At 48.9% G+C, this 20,864-nt stretch overlaps 1 protein-coding gene across 1 annotated transcript in view; it reads left to right on the top strand.

The window, feature by feature from the left end:
* Positions 1-20,864, top strand: part of TNS3 (tensin 3) — a 298,608-nt gene that overhangs the window by 149,972 nt on the left and 127,772 nt on the right. The window contains exon 18 of the mRNA XM_060247769.1: positions 18,564-19,832. Coding sequence (XP_060103752.1) covers positions 18,564-19,832 — 1,269 coding nt within the window. The remainder of the gene's footprint in view (positions 1-18,563; positions 19,833-20,864) is intronic.

Here is a 20,864-nt window from a genome sequence, read left to right as displayed (position 1 = left end):
GGAAGCTGGGTTTCAGGTAGCCGGCTCCAGGTTGACTCAGCCTACCATCCTTCCAAGGTTGGTAAAATGAGCACCCATATTGCTGGGGGGAAAGTGTAGATGACTGGGGAAGGCAAGGGCAAACCACCCCATAAAAAGTCTTGCCATGGAAACGTTGTAAAAGCAACGTCACCCCAGAGTCAGAAACGACTGGTGCTTGCACAGGGAACCTTTCCTTTCCTTTCTCCAGAAATTAGCATGCGCACCTGCCGATCCTGCCGACATTTACCCAGGAGTAAGTCCTGTTGGTTTCAGTGTTGCTTGCTGCCTGTAAGCGCACGAGGGTGGCATTCCTGCAGTTGACCCCTAGATCCTTTTCGCACATACTGCTGCTAAGACAAGTCTCCCCCATCCTATAACCATGCATTGGATTTTTCCTACCTAATTACAGAACTTTACATTTATCCCTGCTAAGACAAGTCTCCCCCATCCTATAACCATTCATTGGATTTTTCCTACCTAAATACAGAACTTTACATTTATCCCTGCTAAGACAAGTCTCCCCCATCCTATAACCATTCATTGGATTTTTCCTACCTAAATACAGAACTTTACATTTATCCCTGTTAAAATTCATTTTATTGATTTTAGCCCAGTTTTCCAGCCTGTCAGGGTCATCCTGTTTCTGTCTTCTTCTGTGTTTGCAACCCCTCCCAATTTAGTAATCTGTAAATTTAATAAGCATTCCCTCTATTCCTTCAACCAAATCATTGATAAAGTTGTTGAACAAAACAGGTCCCAGGACAGATCCTTGAGGCACTCCACTTGTCACTCCTCTCCAAAAGGATGAGGAACCATTCACAAGCATTCTTTGGGTGCGATCTGTCAACCAGTTACGGATCCACCTAATGGTAACAGGATCCAAACCACATTTTACCAACTTGTCAACAAGGATAGTATGTGGAACTTTATGAAAAGCCTTACTGAAATCAAGATAAACGATGTCTACAGCATTCCCCTGATCCAGCAAGGTAGTCACTTTCTCAAAAAAAGAGATCAGGTTAGTCTAACATGACTTGTTCTTGAGAAACCCATGCTGGCTCTTAGTAATCACATCCATTTGTCCTTTCTTGAGGCTTTCAAACTTCTGATCTTTATTCTATGCGGGGAGGAAGGGGAAGGAATCGTTTTAAACAAAAAGGTGGGGGTGCCTAATTTGGCGCCCTTCCAGGGCCAGCACCCTAGGCAAGTGCCTAGTTTGCCTAGTGGACGAGCCGGCCCCGCTGGCAGATGACACAGACGTACCGTAGTTACAACTGTGACTGGGTGCGCTTGCTCCCGTGCTTACTTGCACTTCCCGCCTCCCTTCCCCTTGTGCGTAGAGCTTTGATTGGAATCTTCCTGGTTTGACGAAGCCCCAGTTTGCCGTCCAAACGAACTCCAGTTTGCTGAGGCACCTCCATTTGGACATCACAGCTGACTGGAGCTTGATCCGGCAAGGAAGCTCCCAGTCGAACTCAGTATCTAAGAGGGAAACGCAGGGTGTGAGTGAGCCTAGCAACGAGCTGCGTTCGTGCCCAGTCTGCTTTAATTCGGCCTGGCCGCATTGTCTGAATCCAGAAAGCACTGCCAAATGGCCTGCCGGATGTTCTGTTTTGCTGGGTACAGTTCATAATCGAGGCTCAGAAACAGCACTCAGACAAAAGCCCTTGGTGATGAGCCGGGCATATGTGATGCCTTCCAGTGGTTTGTCATAGAGTTCAGAACAAAAGCTGTGGCGCGTTTGGCGAGTAAAGATTTGCTAGAGCCAGCCGTGCTTCTTTACCGGCCAAATCTACCCAGGGGTGGAATTCTAGCAGGAGCTGCTTTGCATATTAGGCCACACACCCCTGATCTAGCCAATCCTCCGAGAGCTTACAAAAAAAGAGCCTACTGTAAGCTCTTGGAGGATTGGCTACATCAGGGAGCTGTGGCTTAATATGCAAAGGAGCTCCTGCAAGAATTCCATCCCTGACTCGAACTTATTTTATATATCCCGGAGATGAGATGAGGAGCTTGATTGTGCTGAAGATCAAGGACCTTCATTGACAGCAGGGTTGGAAAATACCTGGAGACTTTGGGGGTGGATCCAGGAGAAGAAGGGATTTGGGGAGGGGCCTCAGAATGGCACAATGCCATAGTGACCGCCCTCCAAAGCAGCCATTTTCTGCAGGGGAGCAGATCTCTGGCAGCTGGAAATTAGTTGGAAAAGCGAGAAATCTCCAGGCCGCACCTGGAGGCTGGCAACCCTAATTGACAGATGCCCATTTAAAAGCTGACCATGGCAAGGACTGACCCAATTTTGAGCGGGTGTCCAGCATGCAGTGTTTCCTCTAGGCTGCAGAGTCTTGTGAGCAAAAATTCTACTCGGTGAGCTTACCGGCATTAAGGTTGTGAGCTGCTGGCATGAAAGCTGTGAGCTGCTGCATCAATTATTGTGCTCTTGGGCCATTCTTCCTGAGCTGAGACAAAAAGGTGTGAGCTGGAGGCTAAAAATCTGTGAGCTAGTTCACGCTAACTCAGTTTAGAGGGAACACTGCCAGCATGTGAGCTGGTGCTGGGCAAAACCTTCTGTCTAGGCCTCAGAGTCAGCAGGAGCTCCCAGGAGCACAGCTCCTGAACCTTTCTGAGGGTTCCACCTCTTCCTCCCCACCTATTTTGTCCATTGAATAGTAGGTGCAGCTGCAGAACAATCCTTGGTTTAGGAGAGCAGGTGGGCAGCCAGCCACCAGGGGCTTTGCCACGCCCCCAGCAGCCCTCATTAACCCCTGGAGAAGCCCGCACCACCCTTCCTCCACTTCTTATGTGATTATGGATGGTGGGTGGCTTGATGGCTTGGCTGGGGGGGAGGTGGCCCAGGAGAGCCCCAGGCGAGCGAAGCCTGCTTGGGCTAGCTGGATCTCTAGGCAGCCCAATCAGGCCTCGCTCACCCTGGGCTTTCCTTTCTTGCATCGGGTTGCTTTGGGATGGAAGGGGGGGGCGGCATATGCTAATGAGTTACGCTAACGAGCTCCACCACCTATTTTTCTACAAAACGGCCCCTGCTCGTGCCCATCGTTCAGAACGAACTTAACTTTTGCTTGATGGGTCTGGGAGAAAACGTGTTACCCGCGGCGTTCGACAAATCAGGAATCGAGGCTGGAGTCGGGGAGTTTTTGGTAGAAAAAGCCCAGCAGGAGCTCATTTTCATATTAGACCACACCCCCTGACATCGCCATTGTTTCACAGGGGGCTTTTTGGGCAGAAAAAGTCCTGCAGGGGCTCGTTTGCATATTAGGCCACACCCCCTGGCACCAAGCCAGCCGGAACTGCGTTCCTGTTCAAAAAAAAAAGAGCCCTGGCATCCAGAAAAAACCCAAAAGGCTGCCAGGGTGGGCAAAGGGAAGAGTCCATCTGCGAGGGACATAGATCTTAGCCTGAGTCACCTTTCCAGAACAGCAGGGCTTTATTCTTTCAGCTGCGAGGGTTCAAATTTCATTGAACCTGATCGCCGCCCTCCACGGCTCCACCCCTGTGTTTACATTTTCGCTGCCTCCCCCTTGGCCGGAGTCAAAGTTTCATGCTTCTCCCAGCAGTTACCTTCAGCACCGCGAAGGAGCTGGGAGGCTTCGGTGTTCTCTCAGCCCCCCCGGCTTTTTGGTGCGCTGCAAGTTAGGCAGCTTTTGAGCTCAGCGGGACGTCCAGCCTCTCTCCTCAGGGAATGGAACTTCCATCCCTTCGGGAAACGGTAAGCAGCTGTCGGCTTGAGAAAGATGTTCAGGTTGCGTGTGTCTCTATGGTACCCCTGGACTGGAATCTGACTGTTTCGGCATTCCAATGCTTTCTGCAACTACATTGTGTGTGTGTGTGTGTGTGTGTGAGAGAGAGATGTGCATACAGTGCTTTGTGAAGATCAGGAGTTTGGATTGAGGAAAGAAGGCAAGAGAGACCAAAACAGATTTCACGCTAGACAACAACAACAAAAAAGACTTAACCTCGCAAGGAATGCAGTTCTGGACTTGTAGAGATTTGCCCGCGGGTTTGTTTGTTATGTGGTGATGGCGGGGAGGGGGGGTGGGAAGGCTCCAGTGTTCCCTGTAAGCTGAGTTAGCATGAGCTAGCTCACAGATTTTTAGCTTCCAGCTCACAGATTTTTGTCTTCGCTCAGGAAGAATGGCCTCGGAGCACAATAAGTTTTGCAGGAGCTCCCAACCTTAATGCCAGTAGCTCCCGACTTTAATACCAGTAGCTCACCAAGTAGAAGTTTTGCTCACAAGACTCTGCAGCTTAGAGGGAACATTGGGAGGCTCCAATCCGATAGACTCTCCCTGCTTTTCTGAAAAGGATACAACATATGGAAAACAGCTTTGTGTTTCCCCGTTCAGAAGAACTGGGTCAGAACTGTCACTGGCGGGCTGACCCGGCTCGCTGGTTTGAATGAGCTTCCTCAGACACTGAATGAGTGGAAAGAAGATAGCTGTGGGACGGGTCAGAAAAGCTGCCAGACAGAAGTTTCTCTCTCTCTCTCTCTCTCTCTCTTTCTCTGGAGCCTGCATTCAGCTCTGTGAATCTCACAAAAGCCGGTGGTGGAGAGAACTGCACTGGAGCACAGCTGAAACTGGTATGCGCCTTGCGGTTTTGGCCTGGCCTCTGGGAATGCGATTTGCTTTTCTGTGCATTAGACTGTGTGCGTGTTGGGGGGGGATGAACACGCGGTCTCCATATTGCGTGTGCCCGATCCCATTCAGTTTGCAGTTCAGATTCAGGGCTGGATTTGCGCCAGATTTCGTAGCTGTTAGGGAAAGAACAAGAGAGGAGAAAGAGAGAGAGCCAAGGGTAATTCCGCCACCCCCTTTCCAGTAGGGACTTCAGCCCAGAGAGAAAACAAGAGTCAAAAGTAGCAAAGAAAGGGGGTCCTTTTGAGTTCGAGGTAGACGAATTCCACCTCTGCTTTCAAGGGTTTACTGTTTCAGTCTGCCTTCAGGGTGTGCGTTTTGTTTTTCTGGCAAGGGGTGGCTGGGGCGGGGGGGGGGGGTGGAGAGGAGAGACAGCTGTGTTACTGTATGGATTTTTGCAGCTGGTCCCTTCCCTTGGAAAAAGTGAGAAGTCGGCAATTGCGAGCAAAATGAGGTATTTCATCAAGAGCGCCAGTATTCCTGCTAAGGTATTTAGAGCGGAGCCTCATTTTCCTAGGGTGTATCTACCAGATTTACTTTCCCAGGAGAGTTCCTCTTATTTCCCTCTCTTCTCTGTGCCGGGGCATATTAGTTGTTGTTTTTTTAAAGCTTTTGATTTATGACAAAACGGGGATTCATCTTTCGATGGGTGTTTTGAAAGATACGTCCTGGCAGTGAAGATTGCAACCCCCCCCCCCCCCTCTGGTGTCTGTATTTCCTTCCTGATACGCTCTTCCCAGAAGGGAGGCTTCAGGAAAGGGCAAAAAACCGAGCGCTGTGAGAGAGCCAGCCGTTTGTATATTTGGATCTGTTAAAAAAAGAAGCAGCTGGAGCTTTCTCTTTTGTTTTTGAGGAACTTGAAATAAATAGCCCAAGTCGGATCCCCAGACGGCCTGGTGAAGGCTGACTTATGATCCGTCAAGAAATCCAGCCGCTTCAACTTTGTGGAAACACTTTTCCAGATTTCAATGGCCTCGTCTTGTGTTTGCTTCCTGGGAGCGCTCAGCACCAATGTTCCCTCTAAGCTGCAGAATCTTGTGAGCAAACATTCCGCTTTGTGAGCTACTGGTTTTAAAGTTGTGAGCGACTGCATCAATGATTGTGCTTTGGGGCCATTTTTCCTGAGCTAAGACAAAAATGTGTGAGCCGGAGGCTAAAAATCTGTGAGCTAGCTCAAGCTAACTCAGCTTAGAGGGAACACTGCTCAGCACCATATAGGAGAAGGCCCTCTGTCTTCTGTCGAATCATAGAGTCGGAAGGCACCTCCAGAGTCATCTAGTCCAACCCCCTGCACAATGCAGGAAACTCACAAACACCTCCCCCTAAATTCACAGGATCCTCATTGCTGTCAGATGACCATATAGCTTCTGTTTAAAAAACCCCAAGGAAGGAGAGCCCACCACCTCCTAAGGAAGCCTGTTCCACTAAGGAACTGCTCTTAACGGTCAGGAAGTTCTTCCTCATCTTGAGCCGGAAACTCTTTTGATTGTGTTAGGCATGGGTTCCCTGAGAAATAAAATTAGCATCTTACAGTTTAAGATCAGTAAAGTAAGTGATTCTTGGCGAAGGGAATGTGTGCCCCAGAGGATTCAGCAGCGAAATTATTTCTCACCATGTGTACTCTGTCAATATTTTGCCAAACCCGAAACGTTATGTAACCATGGCTTGTTATGATTCAGAAGGACACGGCAGCGAGAATTGTTCAGGGGGGGGTGGAGAGAAATTCCCACTTGAGTTCTGAACTGGAGGAAGAATTTCAAGAACCGGACGGAGGGGTTCCAGGCGCTTTCTGGAAATATCCTGCAAGGTGGACTTAGTGCAGTTTGGTGACCCTGGCGTCCTATGGCCTGGCATGCCCAGAGACCTTGTGGGGGCGGGGGATATTGGTAGTGCTTTCATGCCTTTTTTTTGCAGCAGCAGCAGGAGGGACTCCTTTGCATATTAGGCCACGCACCCCTAATGTAGCCAATCCTCCTGGAGCTTACAGTAGGCCCTCTAAGTAAGAGCCCTGTAAGCTCTTGGAGGACTGGCTACGTAAGAGGGGTGTGGTCTAATATGCAAAGGAGTTCCTGCTGCCAAAAAATAAACGCCCTGGTGCTTTTTAAAGGGATGCCGATCACGTTCATTCTTTGTTGATCAACTGGGGGGGAAGATTTTGGAAGCCATTTTGAAGAAGAAGAAGAAGATGAAGAAGATATTGGATTTATATCCCGCCCTCCACTCCGAAGAGTCTCAGAGCGGCTCACAATCTCCTTTCCCTTCCTCCCCCACAACAGACACCCTGTGAGGTGGGTGGGGCTGGAGAGGGCTCTCCCAGCAGCTGCCCTTTCAAGGACAACCTCTGCCAGAGCTATGGCTAACCCAAGGCCATGCTAGCAGCTGCAAGTGGAGGAGTGGGGAATCAAACCCGGTTCTCCCAGATAAGAGTCCGCACACTTAACCACTACACTAAACTTGCTCTCTTTTGGGTTTGGTTATTCATTTCGGAGTTTGGGTGAAGTTCCATTCCGCACTCTGCCAAAGCGTTCGGGGCCTCCCCAAGCTGTTCCATTCATCCCTAGCTCTGGTATTGGTTATTGAGTGGACTCCTACAGGCAGGGGTGGAATTGTAGCAGGAGCTGCTTTGCGTATTAGGCCACACACCCCTGATGCAGCCAATCCTCCACGAGCTTACGAAAAAGAGCCTTGTAAGCTCTTGGAGGATTGGCTGCATCAGGGGTGTGTGGCCTAATACGCAAAGGAGCTCCTGCTACAATTCCACCCCTGTCTGCAGGCAGGAATCTGAAACGTGTAAGTTCTTACGAACACAGACTGGGTGGTAACTGTTTTAAGCAGTTTTTTTTTTTTTAAACCCCACTCTGTGTGGCAGGAGCTAGTTCTCCTGACATCTATCTGGCCGTGGGGTAAAACAAGCATTCCTCAGTTCTGCGGTCGTTAAGACATAATATAAAGTTGTGTGGAAATAGGCGACTTTGTTGAGTTTTTCAGTGGTGGAAGTTCCTCTGAAACCTTCTTGTCTGTTTGTCTGCGAGGTGACTTAAGCGCTTGCGCAGGGAACAAAAAGGTCGTTGCGGGTCAGAACAAAACATGCTAGAAGAATGCAAGCAGCTCTTCCCTCCATGTGCCGTTCCTTGGATTTGCTGGTGCAGCCAGGGTCGTGGGGGTTCTGATGCGCAGCTGCTGCGCATGCGTCTTTCTGGGGAAAATACTCTTTTCGTGTTGCTGTGAGTAAGGGCTTCCTTGCACAGCAGGCAAGTTAATCAGCCCCACATGATCTATTTTTTTAAAAAAAATCATATGCTGCATTTACCCAAAAGGAAGACTAATGTTTTTTCCAGGCATGCTTCTGGGGAAAAAAAAGAAAGAACAAGGGGTTGTGTTATAAGTATGTGCAGTAAAAAAAGAAAAGAAAAGGTAAAGGTAGTCCCCTGTGCAAGCACCAGTCGTTTCCAACTCTGGGGTGACGTTGCATCACGACGTTTTCACAGCAGGCTTTTTCACAGGGTGGTTTGCCATTGCCTTCCCCGGTCATCTGCACTTCTCCCCCAGCAAGCTGGGGACTCATTTTACCGACCTCAAAAGGGTAGAAGGCTGAGTCAATCTGGAGCCGGCTACCTGAATCCAGCTTCCTCCGAGATCGAACTCAGGTCGTGAGCAGAGGGCTCCGACTGCAGTACTGTAGCTTTACCACTCTGGGCCACGGGGCTAAAACCCTACTCTTCTGCGTGTAACATTTTTGTGCAGTTCTCTTTGGGTAAATAAAGTATTTATGGGAAAGGGCAGGCTATAAATCTACAGAAACGAACAAATATATAAAATATACAAGATGAAGACTGTAAATTCTGAAAGCCAGTTGAGAATGACCGGAATTGGCAGCCACGTTGCTCCGTGGTCTCTCTCTCCCTAACCTCTCTCTGGATTATCCTTTGGAACCCAATTCTGGCTTATTCTATGTTTAAATTCATGTCTTCCTGAGTGAAGCAGAGCTTTTTTTTTTTTTGTAGCAGGAACTCCTTTGCATATTAGGCCGCACACCCCTGATGTAGCCAATCCTCCAAGAGCTTACAGGGCTCTTAATAAAGGTCCTGCTATAAACTCTAGGGGGATTGGCTACATCAAGGGGGTGTGGCTTAATATGTAAAGGAGTTCCTGCTACAAAAAAAAGCCCTGGGGTGAAGAAGAAGAAGATATTGGATTTATATCCCGCCCTCCACTCCGAAGAGTCTCAGAGTGGCTCACAATCTCCTTTACCTTCCTCCCCCACAACAGACACCCTGGGAGGTGGGTGGGGCTGAGAGAGCTCTCCCAGCAGCTGCCCTTTCAAGGACAACTTCTGCCAGAGCTATGGCTGACCCAAGTCCATGCCAGCAGGTGCAAGTGGAGGAGTGGGGAATCAAACCCGGTTCTCCCAGATAAGAGTCCACACACTTAACCACTACACCAAACTGGCTCTCACCAAACTGAAGGAAAGTGCCCTCAAGTCTCAGCTGACCCACAGAGACCTCACAGGGTTTTCAAGGCAAGAGATGTTCAAAGCTCATTTGCCATTGCCTCTCTCTGTGTGGTGACCCTGAATTTCCTTGGTGGTCCCCCATCTTTGTACTGACCAGGGTCAACCCTGCTCAGTTTCAGAGATCTGATGAGATCGGGCTGGCCTGACCCACCCGTGACTTATTCCCCCACCCCCTTCCAAGCCCTTTCCTCGTTTTGGTGCCTTTGTCCTAAAATTGGATAAGCATTTGGAGCAGAGGTCCATCAGTGGCTATTAGCCACAGCTTATCGTTGGAACTCTTATAGTTGGGGGAGGGACGGTGGCTCAGTGGTGGACCATCTGCTTGGTAAGCAGAAGGTCCCAGGTTCAATCCCTGGCATCTCCAACTAAAAAGGGTCCGGGCAAATAGGTGTGAAAAACCTCAGCTTGAGACCCTGGAGAAAGACAATACTGACTTTGATGGACCAAAGGTCTGATTCAGTATAAGGCAGCTTCATATGTTCATATGTTCAAAAACTCTCTGTCTGGGGCAGTGATGCTCTGTATTCTTGGTGCTTGGGGGAGGCACAGTGGGAGGACTTCTAGTGTCCTGGCCCCACTGGTGGACCTCCTGATGGCACTTGGGATTTTTTTGGCCATTGTACGACACAAAGTGTTGGACTGGATGGGCCGTGGCCTGATCCAGCGTGCCCTCTCTTATGTTCTTAATTTCCTCACCCGCTCGTCAACCCAGCTTCCTTCTCAAAATGGATGCCGGATTTTCTTAACAGCTTCCGCTTGCCCTGAGATGCCCACCTGTTGTTAACATTCCATCCGTTCGGCCTACCTTTATCGAACTGCATCGTCCCTGCATTCTTTAGGTCTCTATGCAACGCCAACGCACGCTGGCAATCTTGGCATCCGTTGGAATGACACGGAGGTTTAAAATGTAACCCAAGAAAATAATTACCCTGTAGTGGGTGCTTTGTTCTTCCTGCACACGGAAAAGCGTTGATGCTCCCCCTTGAAGCGGCGTAATATTTACATGCAGCTATGGTTACCGTAGTAAACAAATCCACCAGGAGTATTTTCCAACCTTTCAATCAAGAGACGCTCGGGAGGCTCATGTCGGCATAGCTAACTTGGAAATCCAGCACAGAGCAATTCGGTCACGAAGCCTGCTGTGTTAGGATGTATTGCAGACTGAACAGCGATGGCTTCCTTCCGGGGCCTTTTTTGTAGCAGGAACTGCTTTGCATACTAGGCCACACACCTCTGATGTAGCCAATCCTCCAAGAGCTTACAATAGGCCCTGTACTGAGAACCCTTGGAGGATTGGCTACATCAGTGGGGTGTGGCCTAGTATGCAAAGGAATTCCTGCTACAAAAAAAAAAGCCCTGTTTCCTTCATTGGCGTTGGTCAACCTCCTTGCTTTCTCCAGAAGATGAATTCTATTGGGCAGCAATGTTCCCTTTAAGCTGTGGACGTTTGTGATCAAAAATTCTACTTAGTGAGCTACTGGCGTTAAAGTTGTGAGCCACTGCCTAACTTAGGTTGCTCTAGGGCTATTTTTCCTGAGCTAAGGCAAAAATGTGTGAGCCGGAGGCTAAAAAAGACTGTGAGCTAGCTTGCGCTCACTCAGCTTAGAGGGAACACTGTTGGGCGGCAGAAGCCACGAGTTACCAACCTGTTGATGGGGACTGGAGATCTTTCGGTGCTTACTAGTGATCGCGGGACTACAAAGAGCGAGTCCCCTGGAGAAAACGGCAGCTTTGGCGGGACAATATGGCTTTATACATGCTGAACTCTCGCTCTGTCCACCCCGCCCCCCCCCCCAAAAAAACCTCCAGTTATTTTCAACTCAAAGTTGACAACTCAGAGTTGCAAGGTGTGTGGGCCGGAGCAGCGAAAAAGCTACTGTACCCACATGAATAAACGGTTGCCTACTTGGACCCTTCCATTCAAACCTGTCCCCAAAGCCCACTTTTTACTTACTGATTTATTTGTTTCTTGCCCTTTTCCCTCAGTGGGGGAAAAAGAATTTCCCTCTTCTCTTGCATTTTATCCTCACAACTACCTTGGGAATTAGCTGTTCTGGTTGGTCTGTAGCAGTAGAACAAAGCAAGAGCTCAGAAGCACCTTAAAGACTAACAAAATTATGGCAGGGTCAAATTATGGCAGACTCATTTCATGAGTCACTGCTTACTTCCTCAGATATTCTTCAGAGGGCCAGTTTGGTGTAGTGGTGAAGTGTGCGGACTCTGATCTGGGAGAACTGGGTTTGATTCCCCACTCCTCCCCTTGCAGCTGCTGGAATGGCCTTGGGTTTAGCCATAGCTCTTGTAGTTGTCCTTGAAAGAGCTGCTGCTGGGAGAGCCCTCTCAGCCCCACCCACCTCACAGAGTGTCTGTTGTGGGAGAGGAAGGTAAAGGAGATTGTGAGGCGCTCTGAGACTCTTGAGTGGAGGGTGGTGGAATATAAATCCAATGCCATCGTCTTCTTTTTCTTCTTCTACACAATATCTGAAGTGAGTAGTGACTCATAAAAGTCCATACAAATTTACAAAACACAAATTTTGTTATTCTTTAAGCTGCTACTGGACTCCTGGGTGCTAGTTTGAGCACATGTGACTGGCCAAAGTTTCGCTCCCACCCCAAATCCGTGGCAGAGTGGGAATTTGACAATGGATCTCCCAGATCCTAATCTGACGGTGTAACTTCTATACCACATTGCAGGGCTTCTTTGTAGAAAAAGCAGAAACTCATCTGCATATTAGGCCACACACCCTGACTCCACCATTGTTTCATACAGGGCTTTTTTGTAGAAAAAGCCCAGCAGGAACTCATTTGCATATTAGGCCACACACCCGGATGCCACCATTGTTTCACACAAGGCTTTTTAATAGGAAAAGCCCAGGAGGAACTCATTTGCATATTAGGCCACACACCCCAACGCCACCATTGTTTCACACAGGGCTTTTTAAATAGGGAAAGCCCAGCAGGAACTCATTTGCATATTAGGCCACACACCCTGATGCCAAGCCAGCTGGAACTGTGTCCCTGTGCGTTCCTGCTCAGAAAAAGCCATGCCGTCTTGCCTCTTAGCCCTCATTTGAAGAAGAAGAAGATGAAGATATTGGATTTATATCCCGCCCTCCACTCCGAAGAGTCTCAGAGCGGCTCACAATCTCCTTTACCTTCCTCCCCCACAAAACAGACACCCTGTGAGGTGGGTGGGGCTGGAGAGGGCTCTCCCAGCAGCTGCCCTTTCAAGGACAACCTCTGCCAGAGCTATGGCTGACCCAAGGCCATGCTAGCAGGTGCAAGTGGAGGAGTGGGGAATCAAACCCGGTTCTCCCAGATAAGAGTCTGCACACTTAACCACTACACCAAACTGGCTCTCAACACACCAAACTGGCTCTCCATTTGCAGCTGAAACAAAGCCTCAGCGTGTGCCCTTGATTTTCCCCACATTGTTTTCACGTTTGCCTCACTTCCTTCCCTTCTCTTTGTTCGATATTGCCCTTTATTCTCTATTCCCTGCCCTCCTCCTGTGCTCCCCTCAGTTATCCAAATGCAGATATCAAGTTCTTTCATTTCTCATTTATTTATTTATTTCCACTTTTATCCCGCCCTCCCCGCCGAGGTGGGCTCAGGGCGGCTCACGCAGACATGCATGTGCATGATTCAATGTAATAGTGCAGCATTAAAACCATAAAACATAGAGTAAAATAAACACAAAATACGTTAAAAAATGTTTCGGTGCCATGATCTTACATTTTCCAGTTTTATAATTTTCTGTATAGCAGATCTTAAGTTCTCCTCTCTGCTTCTGCTGTACAGCAGATTGTTGGTGGTGGTTCACACGTTGCTATAAACTGTAGCGGCCAGCAGCCTAGTTCACAAATGCCTGGTGGTAGAGTGCCGTCTAACAGGCCCTGCAGAACTGTATGAGCTCCTGCAGGGCCCTGACCTCTTCCGGCCACTCATTCCACCAACTTGGGGCCACTACAGAGAGTCTCTGGCTCTAGCTGACATGAGCCTGGCCTCCTTAGGCCTCCTTCATCCTCTGCAGATGAAGGCCCTGTATGCATGTATGCGTTCTTTCTTTATTTTCTTTCTTACTTCCATTATACCCCTGCCTTTCTGCCCAATGAGAACCCAAAGTGGCAGGAGTCCTGTCTTCGGCTGTACGTCAGCAGTGGAATTGATGCCATGACCACTATCAAGCCGTTATCAACTGTGAGTGCCATTACTCTCTTGACACTCTGTTAGAAACCTTTGGGAAAGCTGGATTGTGCTCCTTACAGCCTTCAGAGAAGCCAGGTTCTTGTCCTTCCCAATATGAACTCACCCCCTTCAGAGTTAATAGGAATTATGGGGTCAGCCTTTCTCCAAGAGTAGGGTGAGGTGGCTAACTGGGAAGGGGGAACCAGATGTATGATGGAAAGTTCATCAATGTGGCATTTGGTTCATTTTTTTTTTTCCTAAAGGGGAGGGTCGATTCAGATTCGGAGTGCGGCATGAGGGAAGGGAATTTTAAGCCCTCTCTCTTCCAACTTCTGTATATATGCCCCAGCGGAGCAAACACAGCCATTACAGGTTGTGAAAATGGCATTCTGTGTGGTGGGAGAGGGGACCTTTCCCTCACACCGTGGTTCTCCTCTGAATGGGTTGTGCCCCCCCCCCCATCTTCGGTTTTGAAGGAAAATAAATCCACTGAAAGCGCTGTTCATCATGTCTAGCTCACCCCTTCGATGACAGACATGGAGTGCAGTGAAGGGCAACAAATTGTCGCTTAAAGTATTTGTTTGTACTGTAGTAGAACAAACTTCGGTCTCCCTCATGACTGAAGAACTTGCATGTTTCTAGGCCCCGAATAAGGCCCTAATGCGATCAGGAATTTTGCGTTACGTTTCCTTTCTCCTGCCCCCCATCTTTCCCCTCCTCCCCCCGCTCTGTGGCGCTAGGAGTGTTAGAGAGTGAGATCAGCTCCCAATAGCTCATTCAGCTCTCTGTGTGAATTTTTATGTCTCTTGAGGAGAGGCATAGCTGGTTCCAAAGCCTGTGGTACTTCATTCCTCATGAGCAAGCTATGGCTCTGAGTGTTGCTTAGCAAACAAAGTTTCTCAGGAATTTCTGATTAATACAGAACTTCTTTTCAGTGAGCCATGAATCCTGAAACTAAACCATATTCTTAAACCGGAGGTGGGTGGGTGGGAGGAGATGAGGGACGGACAACTGTATAGCTGATAGTGCCCTGTAGAAAGGCTCCATATTTAGTGACGTCGTAAGCCACTTCAAGAGCCTTTGGGCTGGGAGTGTGGCCTAGACGTAATAAAGAAAACCGTATATATGTTAATGAGGCATTCGGTTAAATCTGAGCCGTTCCAAAGTACAAAGATTGACCCTTGCTTGTTTGACTTGGCTGAGAAGAGGGTTGGAGTCCTGTTTCGGAGGAGGGAACAGTGCTCCCAAGCTGCGCATCGTGGCCAAGGCCAATCCATGCAGTTGATGGGAACAAAATGTTGCCAGACAGAGTGAGAATAGGGGCGGGGCTTTTTGAAAAAGCAGAAACGCACAGGAACGGAGTTCCAACTGGCTCAGCACCAGGGGGTGTGGCCTGATATGCAAATGAGTTCTGCTGGGCTTTTTTTTACCAAAAAGCCCACAGTACGGCTCAATGGTTGAGCATCAGCTGTATGCAAAACATGCCAGTTTCAGTCCCCAGCACCATCCATTAAATAGTCTACCCAGGGCTTTTTTTGTAGCAGGAACTCCTTTGCATATTAGGCCATACCCCCCTGATGTAGCCAGTCCTCATGCAGCTTACAGTAGGCCCTGGACTAAGAGCCCTATAAGCTCTTGGAGGATTGGCTACATCGGGTGTATGGCCTAATATGCAAAGGAATTCCTGCTACAAAAAAAAAAAAGGCCCTGTCTCTACCTGGCACCCAGGAGAGCCGCTACCAGTCAGAGTGGACCAAACTGCCCTTGATAGACCATCTGACTTAGTATGTAGCAGCTCCTTATATGAATTTTCATGGGCGCTGTCCTCATAAGGTCTCCAAGTCCAATTCAAGAGATATCTGGGGACCTTGGGGGTGGAGCCAGGAGAAATTAGGGTTGGAGCCAGGAGCAAGGGTATGACAAGCATCATTGAACTCCAAAGGGAGTTCTGGCCAGCCCATTTAAAGGGACCGCACACCTTTTAAATGCCTTCACTCCATTGGAAATAATGAAGGATAGGGGCACCTTCTTTGTGGGCTCATAGAATTGTAGCCTCTGGTCCAATCTTTTTAAAACTTGGCTGGTGTTTTGAGGAGAGTCATTGGATGCTATGCTGCAAATTTGGTGCCTCTACGTCAAAACATAGCCGAGGTAACCACAGATCAATTCTCCATTATACCCCAAGGGAATCAGCCTCCATAGTTAATATTGGAATGCCCAGCAGGCATTCCCCCCCTCTGCTTTCTGATGCCCCTGAAGCGGGGGGAGGGCCTCCAAACAAGGGGATCCCCTGCCCCCACCTGGAGATTGGCAACGCTATTTCCTCAGCTGCCTGTGCCCTGCAGAAACGGTTGCCGTCTCCACTTCAGGTTTTATCCGGTGCAAGCTTATTGATAAAGTGGGGGATTGCAATTCATTTTTGTGACAATAACTGATGGCAAGGGTTTTCAAGGCAAGGGATAAAGCGAGGTGGCTGGCCATCGCCTGCCTCGCGTAACAACCGTGGACCTCTTTGGTGGCTCCCCATCCAACTACTGACTGAAGCTGACTCTGCTTCGCTTCCCAGATCTAGCAAGATCCAGGGAGCCTCCAAGTTCAGAGCAGGGCTTCATATTTGCTTCATATGAACGAACCAGTGTAGCTCAGTAAAGTTTTAGGATAAAGTTTGAGTTTGGTGGCATCTTTAAGACCAAAAAAAGGTGCCGCAGCAGCAAAGGCGCTGCTTCAGACAAACATGGCTGCCCGCCTGAATCTATCACAATACGAGAACTCGTGGGCATTCAGTGAAATTGCTGAGCGGTCAGGTTAGAACGGATAAAAGGAAGTCCTTCTTCACCCAAAGGGTGATTAACACGTGGCATTCAGTGCCACAGGAGGTGGTGGCAGCTACAAGCATAGACAGCTTCAAGAGGGGATTGGATAAGCATATGGAGCAGAGGTCCATCAGTGGCTATTAGCCACAGCTTATCATTGGAACTCTCTGTCTGGGGCAAGTGATGCTCTGTATTCTTGGTGCTTGGGAGGGGCAACAGGGTGAGGGCTTCTGGCATCCTGACTGATGGACTTCCTGATGGCACCTGGGTTTTTTGGCCACTGTGTGACACAGAGTATTGGACTGAATGGGCCATTGGCCTCATCCAACATGGCTTCTCTTATGTTCTTATGTGACACAGAGTGTTGGACTGGATGGGCCATTGGCCTGATCCAACAGGGCTTCTCTTATGTGACACAGAGTGTTGGACTGAATGGGCCATTGGCCTCATCCAACATGGCTTCTCTTATGTTCTTATGTTCTAAAGTAATGGTTGAGTTACTGAAATAGCCATGGAAGACAGAAAACGTCAGATTTTGGTCCTTTAATGTGCCTGTCGTAAGAAGAGTGAATGTTACTTCACCTTCAAGGTTGGCGTGGGTAGCCATTGCGGTGTTCTTTTATTTGTTCTTTTATTTATATATTTATTTGTGTTTATTTTGTTTATCATTGGGCTTCTTGCCCGCCCTACCCTGCAAGCAGGCTCAACAAATAATGAATCCATAATCCAGCTTCTAAAACTTCAACCTGAGTATTCAACAGCAATGAAACATCAATAAATAACAGTCATAACCAATACTCCCTCTAAGCTGTGGACTCTTGTGAGCAAAAAGTCACCTTTATGAGCTACTGGCATTAAAAGTTGTGAGCTCCTGCATAAATTCATTTGCTCTGGGGCCGTTTTTTTCTGAGTTAAGAAAAAAGCGTACGAGCCGATGGCTAAAAAAGCATGAGCTAGCTCACACTAACTCATCTTAGAGAAGAAGAAGATGACATTGGATTTCTATTCCGTCCTCCACTCAAGAGTCTCAGAGCGGCTCACAATCTCCTTTAGCTCCCTCCCCCACAACAGACACCCTGTGAGGTGGGTGGGGCTGAGAGGACTCTCACAGCAGCTGCCCTTTCAAGGACAACTCCTGCCAGAGCTATGGCTGACCCAAGGCCGTGCCAGCAGCTGCAAGTGGAGGAGTGGGGAATCAGACCTGGTTCTCCCAGATAAGAGTCCGCACACTTAACCAAACTGGTCATAGCAATTCTAACAAGGGATGGCGTCGACAGCTATACCAGATCTGATTGCTCCCGTATAGGTTCCCCGCCTATATGTGAATGGATGACAGTTAGTGCTGATGGGGCAGACGAGGACAAAATAGATTGCACATAGCAAGCAAGTAAGCAGCGCGGGGAGGGGAGGGGGAGGCCAGAACAATTAGATCTCCGCTGACTCAACCGTAGGCTTGGCGGAACATTTCCGTTTTGCAGGCCCTGCAGAATTGCATTAAGTCCCACGAGGCCCGGATCTCTGTAGGGAGAGTGTTCCACTAGGCCAGCATCAGAGCCATAAAGGCTCTGGCTGTGGTCGACGCTAGGCTGACGCTAGCAGGTCTTGATCCATTGAGCACAATGCTGTTCTGGAGATATGCAGCATGAACTTCTGGGTGGGGGGGGACATAGTTGCTGTTAATGTAGGGGTGTCAAACATGCGGCCCGAGGGCCAAATCAAGCTCCCAGAGGGCTCCTATCAGGCCCTTGGGCAACTGGCTGTAATCTGCTTCCTTCTCTCTATCTCCTGCTTCCTTCTGCATAACATCTTGCTTTGCGGGGCTTGCTCAATCACACAGGAGCTACGGAGTAAAACCTCTCTTTTCTCCGTTGGCTGAGGCTCCTCCCTTGGGGAAAAAGGGGGAAAGGCAGATCTTGTTTTTCCAGGCTCCCTCAATTGCACAGCAGATCTACTAAGCCAAGTCTCTCTTCCTTTTATCAGCTGAGGTTTCTCCTCCCCCCACCCCCCAACCCCAGTCCCCTTGGGAAGGAAGGAAAGATCCAGAGCTTCCTTTGCCCAGTTCCCTGAATCCCATGGGAGAAATACAAAGAAAGCACCCTTAAGACCAATGAGTGCGAATGTGTTAAGTCTTTTAAAAAAATATTTAATTGTGTTTGTTCGTTATAAAATCTATATCTCTGCTGCCTAATCTTAAATAGGTACACACATGGCCTGGCCCGACATGGCCTGGCCTAACAAGGTCTCATTTACATCAGATCCGGCCCTCATAACAAATGAGTTTGACACCCCTGAACAAATGTGTTCAGTTTTTTAAAGTCTCGTCTGTGCTCCTCTTGTTCACACAGTCTCTGCTTTCTTTTTCTTCTCGTCCTACAGTCTTGCATACCCAGGGCCCCATTGATGGAAGCCTCTACGCAAAAGTGAGGAAGAAGAGCTCCTCGGATAACAGCATTCCCAGCGGAGCCCCGAGTGCCGTGACCGGTAGCCCCGACCACGGCGACCACACTCTCTCAGTCAGCAGCGACTCTGGTCACTCCACCGCTTCCATAAGGACAGACAAAACCGAAGACCGCCCCTCTCCGGGAACCAAGAGACTGTTGAGCCCCCAAGAGAAGGAGGAGTTGGACCAGTTGCTCAGCGGCTTTGGCCTGGAGGACTCCGTCGGTCCCCTCAAGGATATGACCGATGCCCCAAGCAAGTACAGTGGGACTCGCCACATCGTGCCAGCCCAAGTCCACGTGAATGGAGACGCCAAGCACAGGGACAGGGAAACGGACATTCTGGACGATGAGATGCCCGGCCATGACCTCCACAGCGTGGACAGCATCGGGACCTTGTCTTCATCCGAAGGGCAGCATTCCAACCACCTCGGGAACTTCAGCTGCCACAAGAGCAGCCAGAACTCCCTTCTGTCGGACGGATTTGGAAGCAATCCCGGGGAAGAGCACCACAGCGCCCTGGCTCCAGATCTTGGAATTAGCGTAGACCCCATGTACGAGAGGTCCTTTGGAAACGCCGAGCCAAAGCCGTCTCAGCAACTGCCGAGGAATCCCCCGGTCTCCGCTCAGCCTCTGGCCTACAGCCCCAGTAGCTATTCGACCCAGACGTGGGTGCGCCAGCAGCAGATGGTAACTGCTCATCAGTATGCCTACTCCCCGGACAGCGAGGTTAGACTCGGTCTTCACAATTCAGCAGAGAAATCAGGCAACCCACAGAGCCAGGCCAGAGTTCCGGATACGCCTGCCCGGGGCTCCAGCAGCAGAGATGCCGTGCAGAGAGGGCTGGGAAGCACGCCTCCTTCCAACGAGACGGCGGAATCCCCTAGCCCTGAAGTTTTGAAATCCAGATTAGGCCCCGAGAAGGTCACGAATGATGTCGACCTGCCGTTGAATGCGGGAAACAACTCGGGGGGCTTTCCCTCCTCCCCCACTCTGGATATTGACCAGTCGATCGAGCAGCTGAACAGGTTGATTTTGGAGTTGGACCCGACATTTGAGCCGATCCCCACCCGCATAAATGCTGTCGGCAGACACACAGGCCAACTGAATGGGTTTGCCAGCCCTGAAATAGACACGGGAGGTCTCGGGATGAGCCCCGGATTCCATGGGAAAACAGAAGTCTCCAACAGGAATGTGCCCCAGCAGGGTGAGTTATTTTTAATAACGCACGAATGAAATGCCCTTTTCTCCCCCCCACCCCCGATAGTCGAAGACCACCCCCGTTTGGTGTCACACGTTATAAATCTTCTAAAATGAGAAATGGAATATCTGTGGGTGACTCCTTTTCATACTTCTTTGTGTGGAATGTTGAGATGGAACGGCATAATCAGTCATCTTATTAAATAATTGGCTTTTTCCGTGCTCTCATGTCAAAAATAAGTTCGGTCTACAGGGCCTGTCTTTGTGAGTTGTTGAGATCTTAAATGCAAAAGGCGTTCCCAAATAATGAACGCCAAAGATGCTAGCTGGCCAATCAGATAACAGCATTTGACTCCCTACTTCAACTCTTTTTTTTTTTTGCTGTGAGATCCCCTTTTAAGAGAGAAGGAATAGGGAGGGGTGGAGTTATCCAACAGTTTTCAGCTTTTAATGCAGGGAAGAACTGTATCTGAAATGGCTGACATACATGCCTGATTTAAAGGCAGTAGAAAAGATCAGGAATCTTTGGAACTCTCTGTCTGGTGCAAGTGATGCTCTGTATTCTTGGTGCTTGGGGGTGGGGGTCAACAGTGTGAGGACCTCTGGTGTCCTGGCCCCACTGATGAACCTCCTGATGGCACCTGGGTTTTTTGGCCACTGTGTGACACAGAGTGTTGGACTGGATGAGACATTGGCCTGATCTTCTCTTGTATTATTATATTCTCTTATATATGGCTTTTCTTATATTCTTAAGGAAGAAGAAGGTATTAATAATAATAATAATAAATTTATTCTTATATCCTGCCCTCCCCTGCCAAAGGCAGGCTCAGGGCGGCTCACAGGACATGGTATTTACCATGATTACAATAAGATAGATAGATAGATAGATGATAGATAGATGAATTTATTGTCATTATTCTCAACAAAAAGAGAGCAACGAAATGAGGTGCTCTTCCACAAACATACCAACACATCAAACACACATATTCATAAACCATTTAAATACATCTAAAACCATTAAACCATTTAAACCATTAAA

Source organism: Heteronotia binoei, chromosome 10 (genome assembly GCF_032191835.1).
Source record: "Heteronotia binoei isolate CCM8104 ecotype False Entrance Well chromosome 10, APGP_CSIRO_Hbin_v1, whole genome shotgun sequence".
In the NCBI taxonomy this organism is placed as follows: Eukaryota; Metazoa; Chordata; class Lepidosauria; order Squamata; family Gekkonidae; genus Heteronotia; species Heteronotia binoei.
The sequence above is the reverse complement of the archived record's forward strand: the minus strand, read 5'-3'. Positions and strand labels throughout refer to the sequence as shown.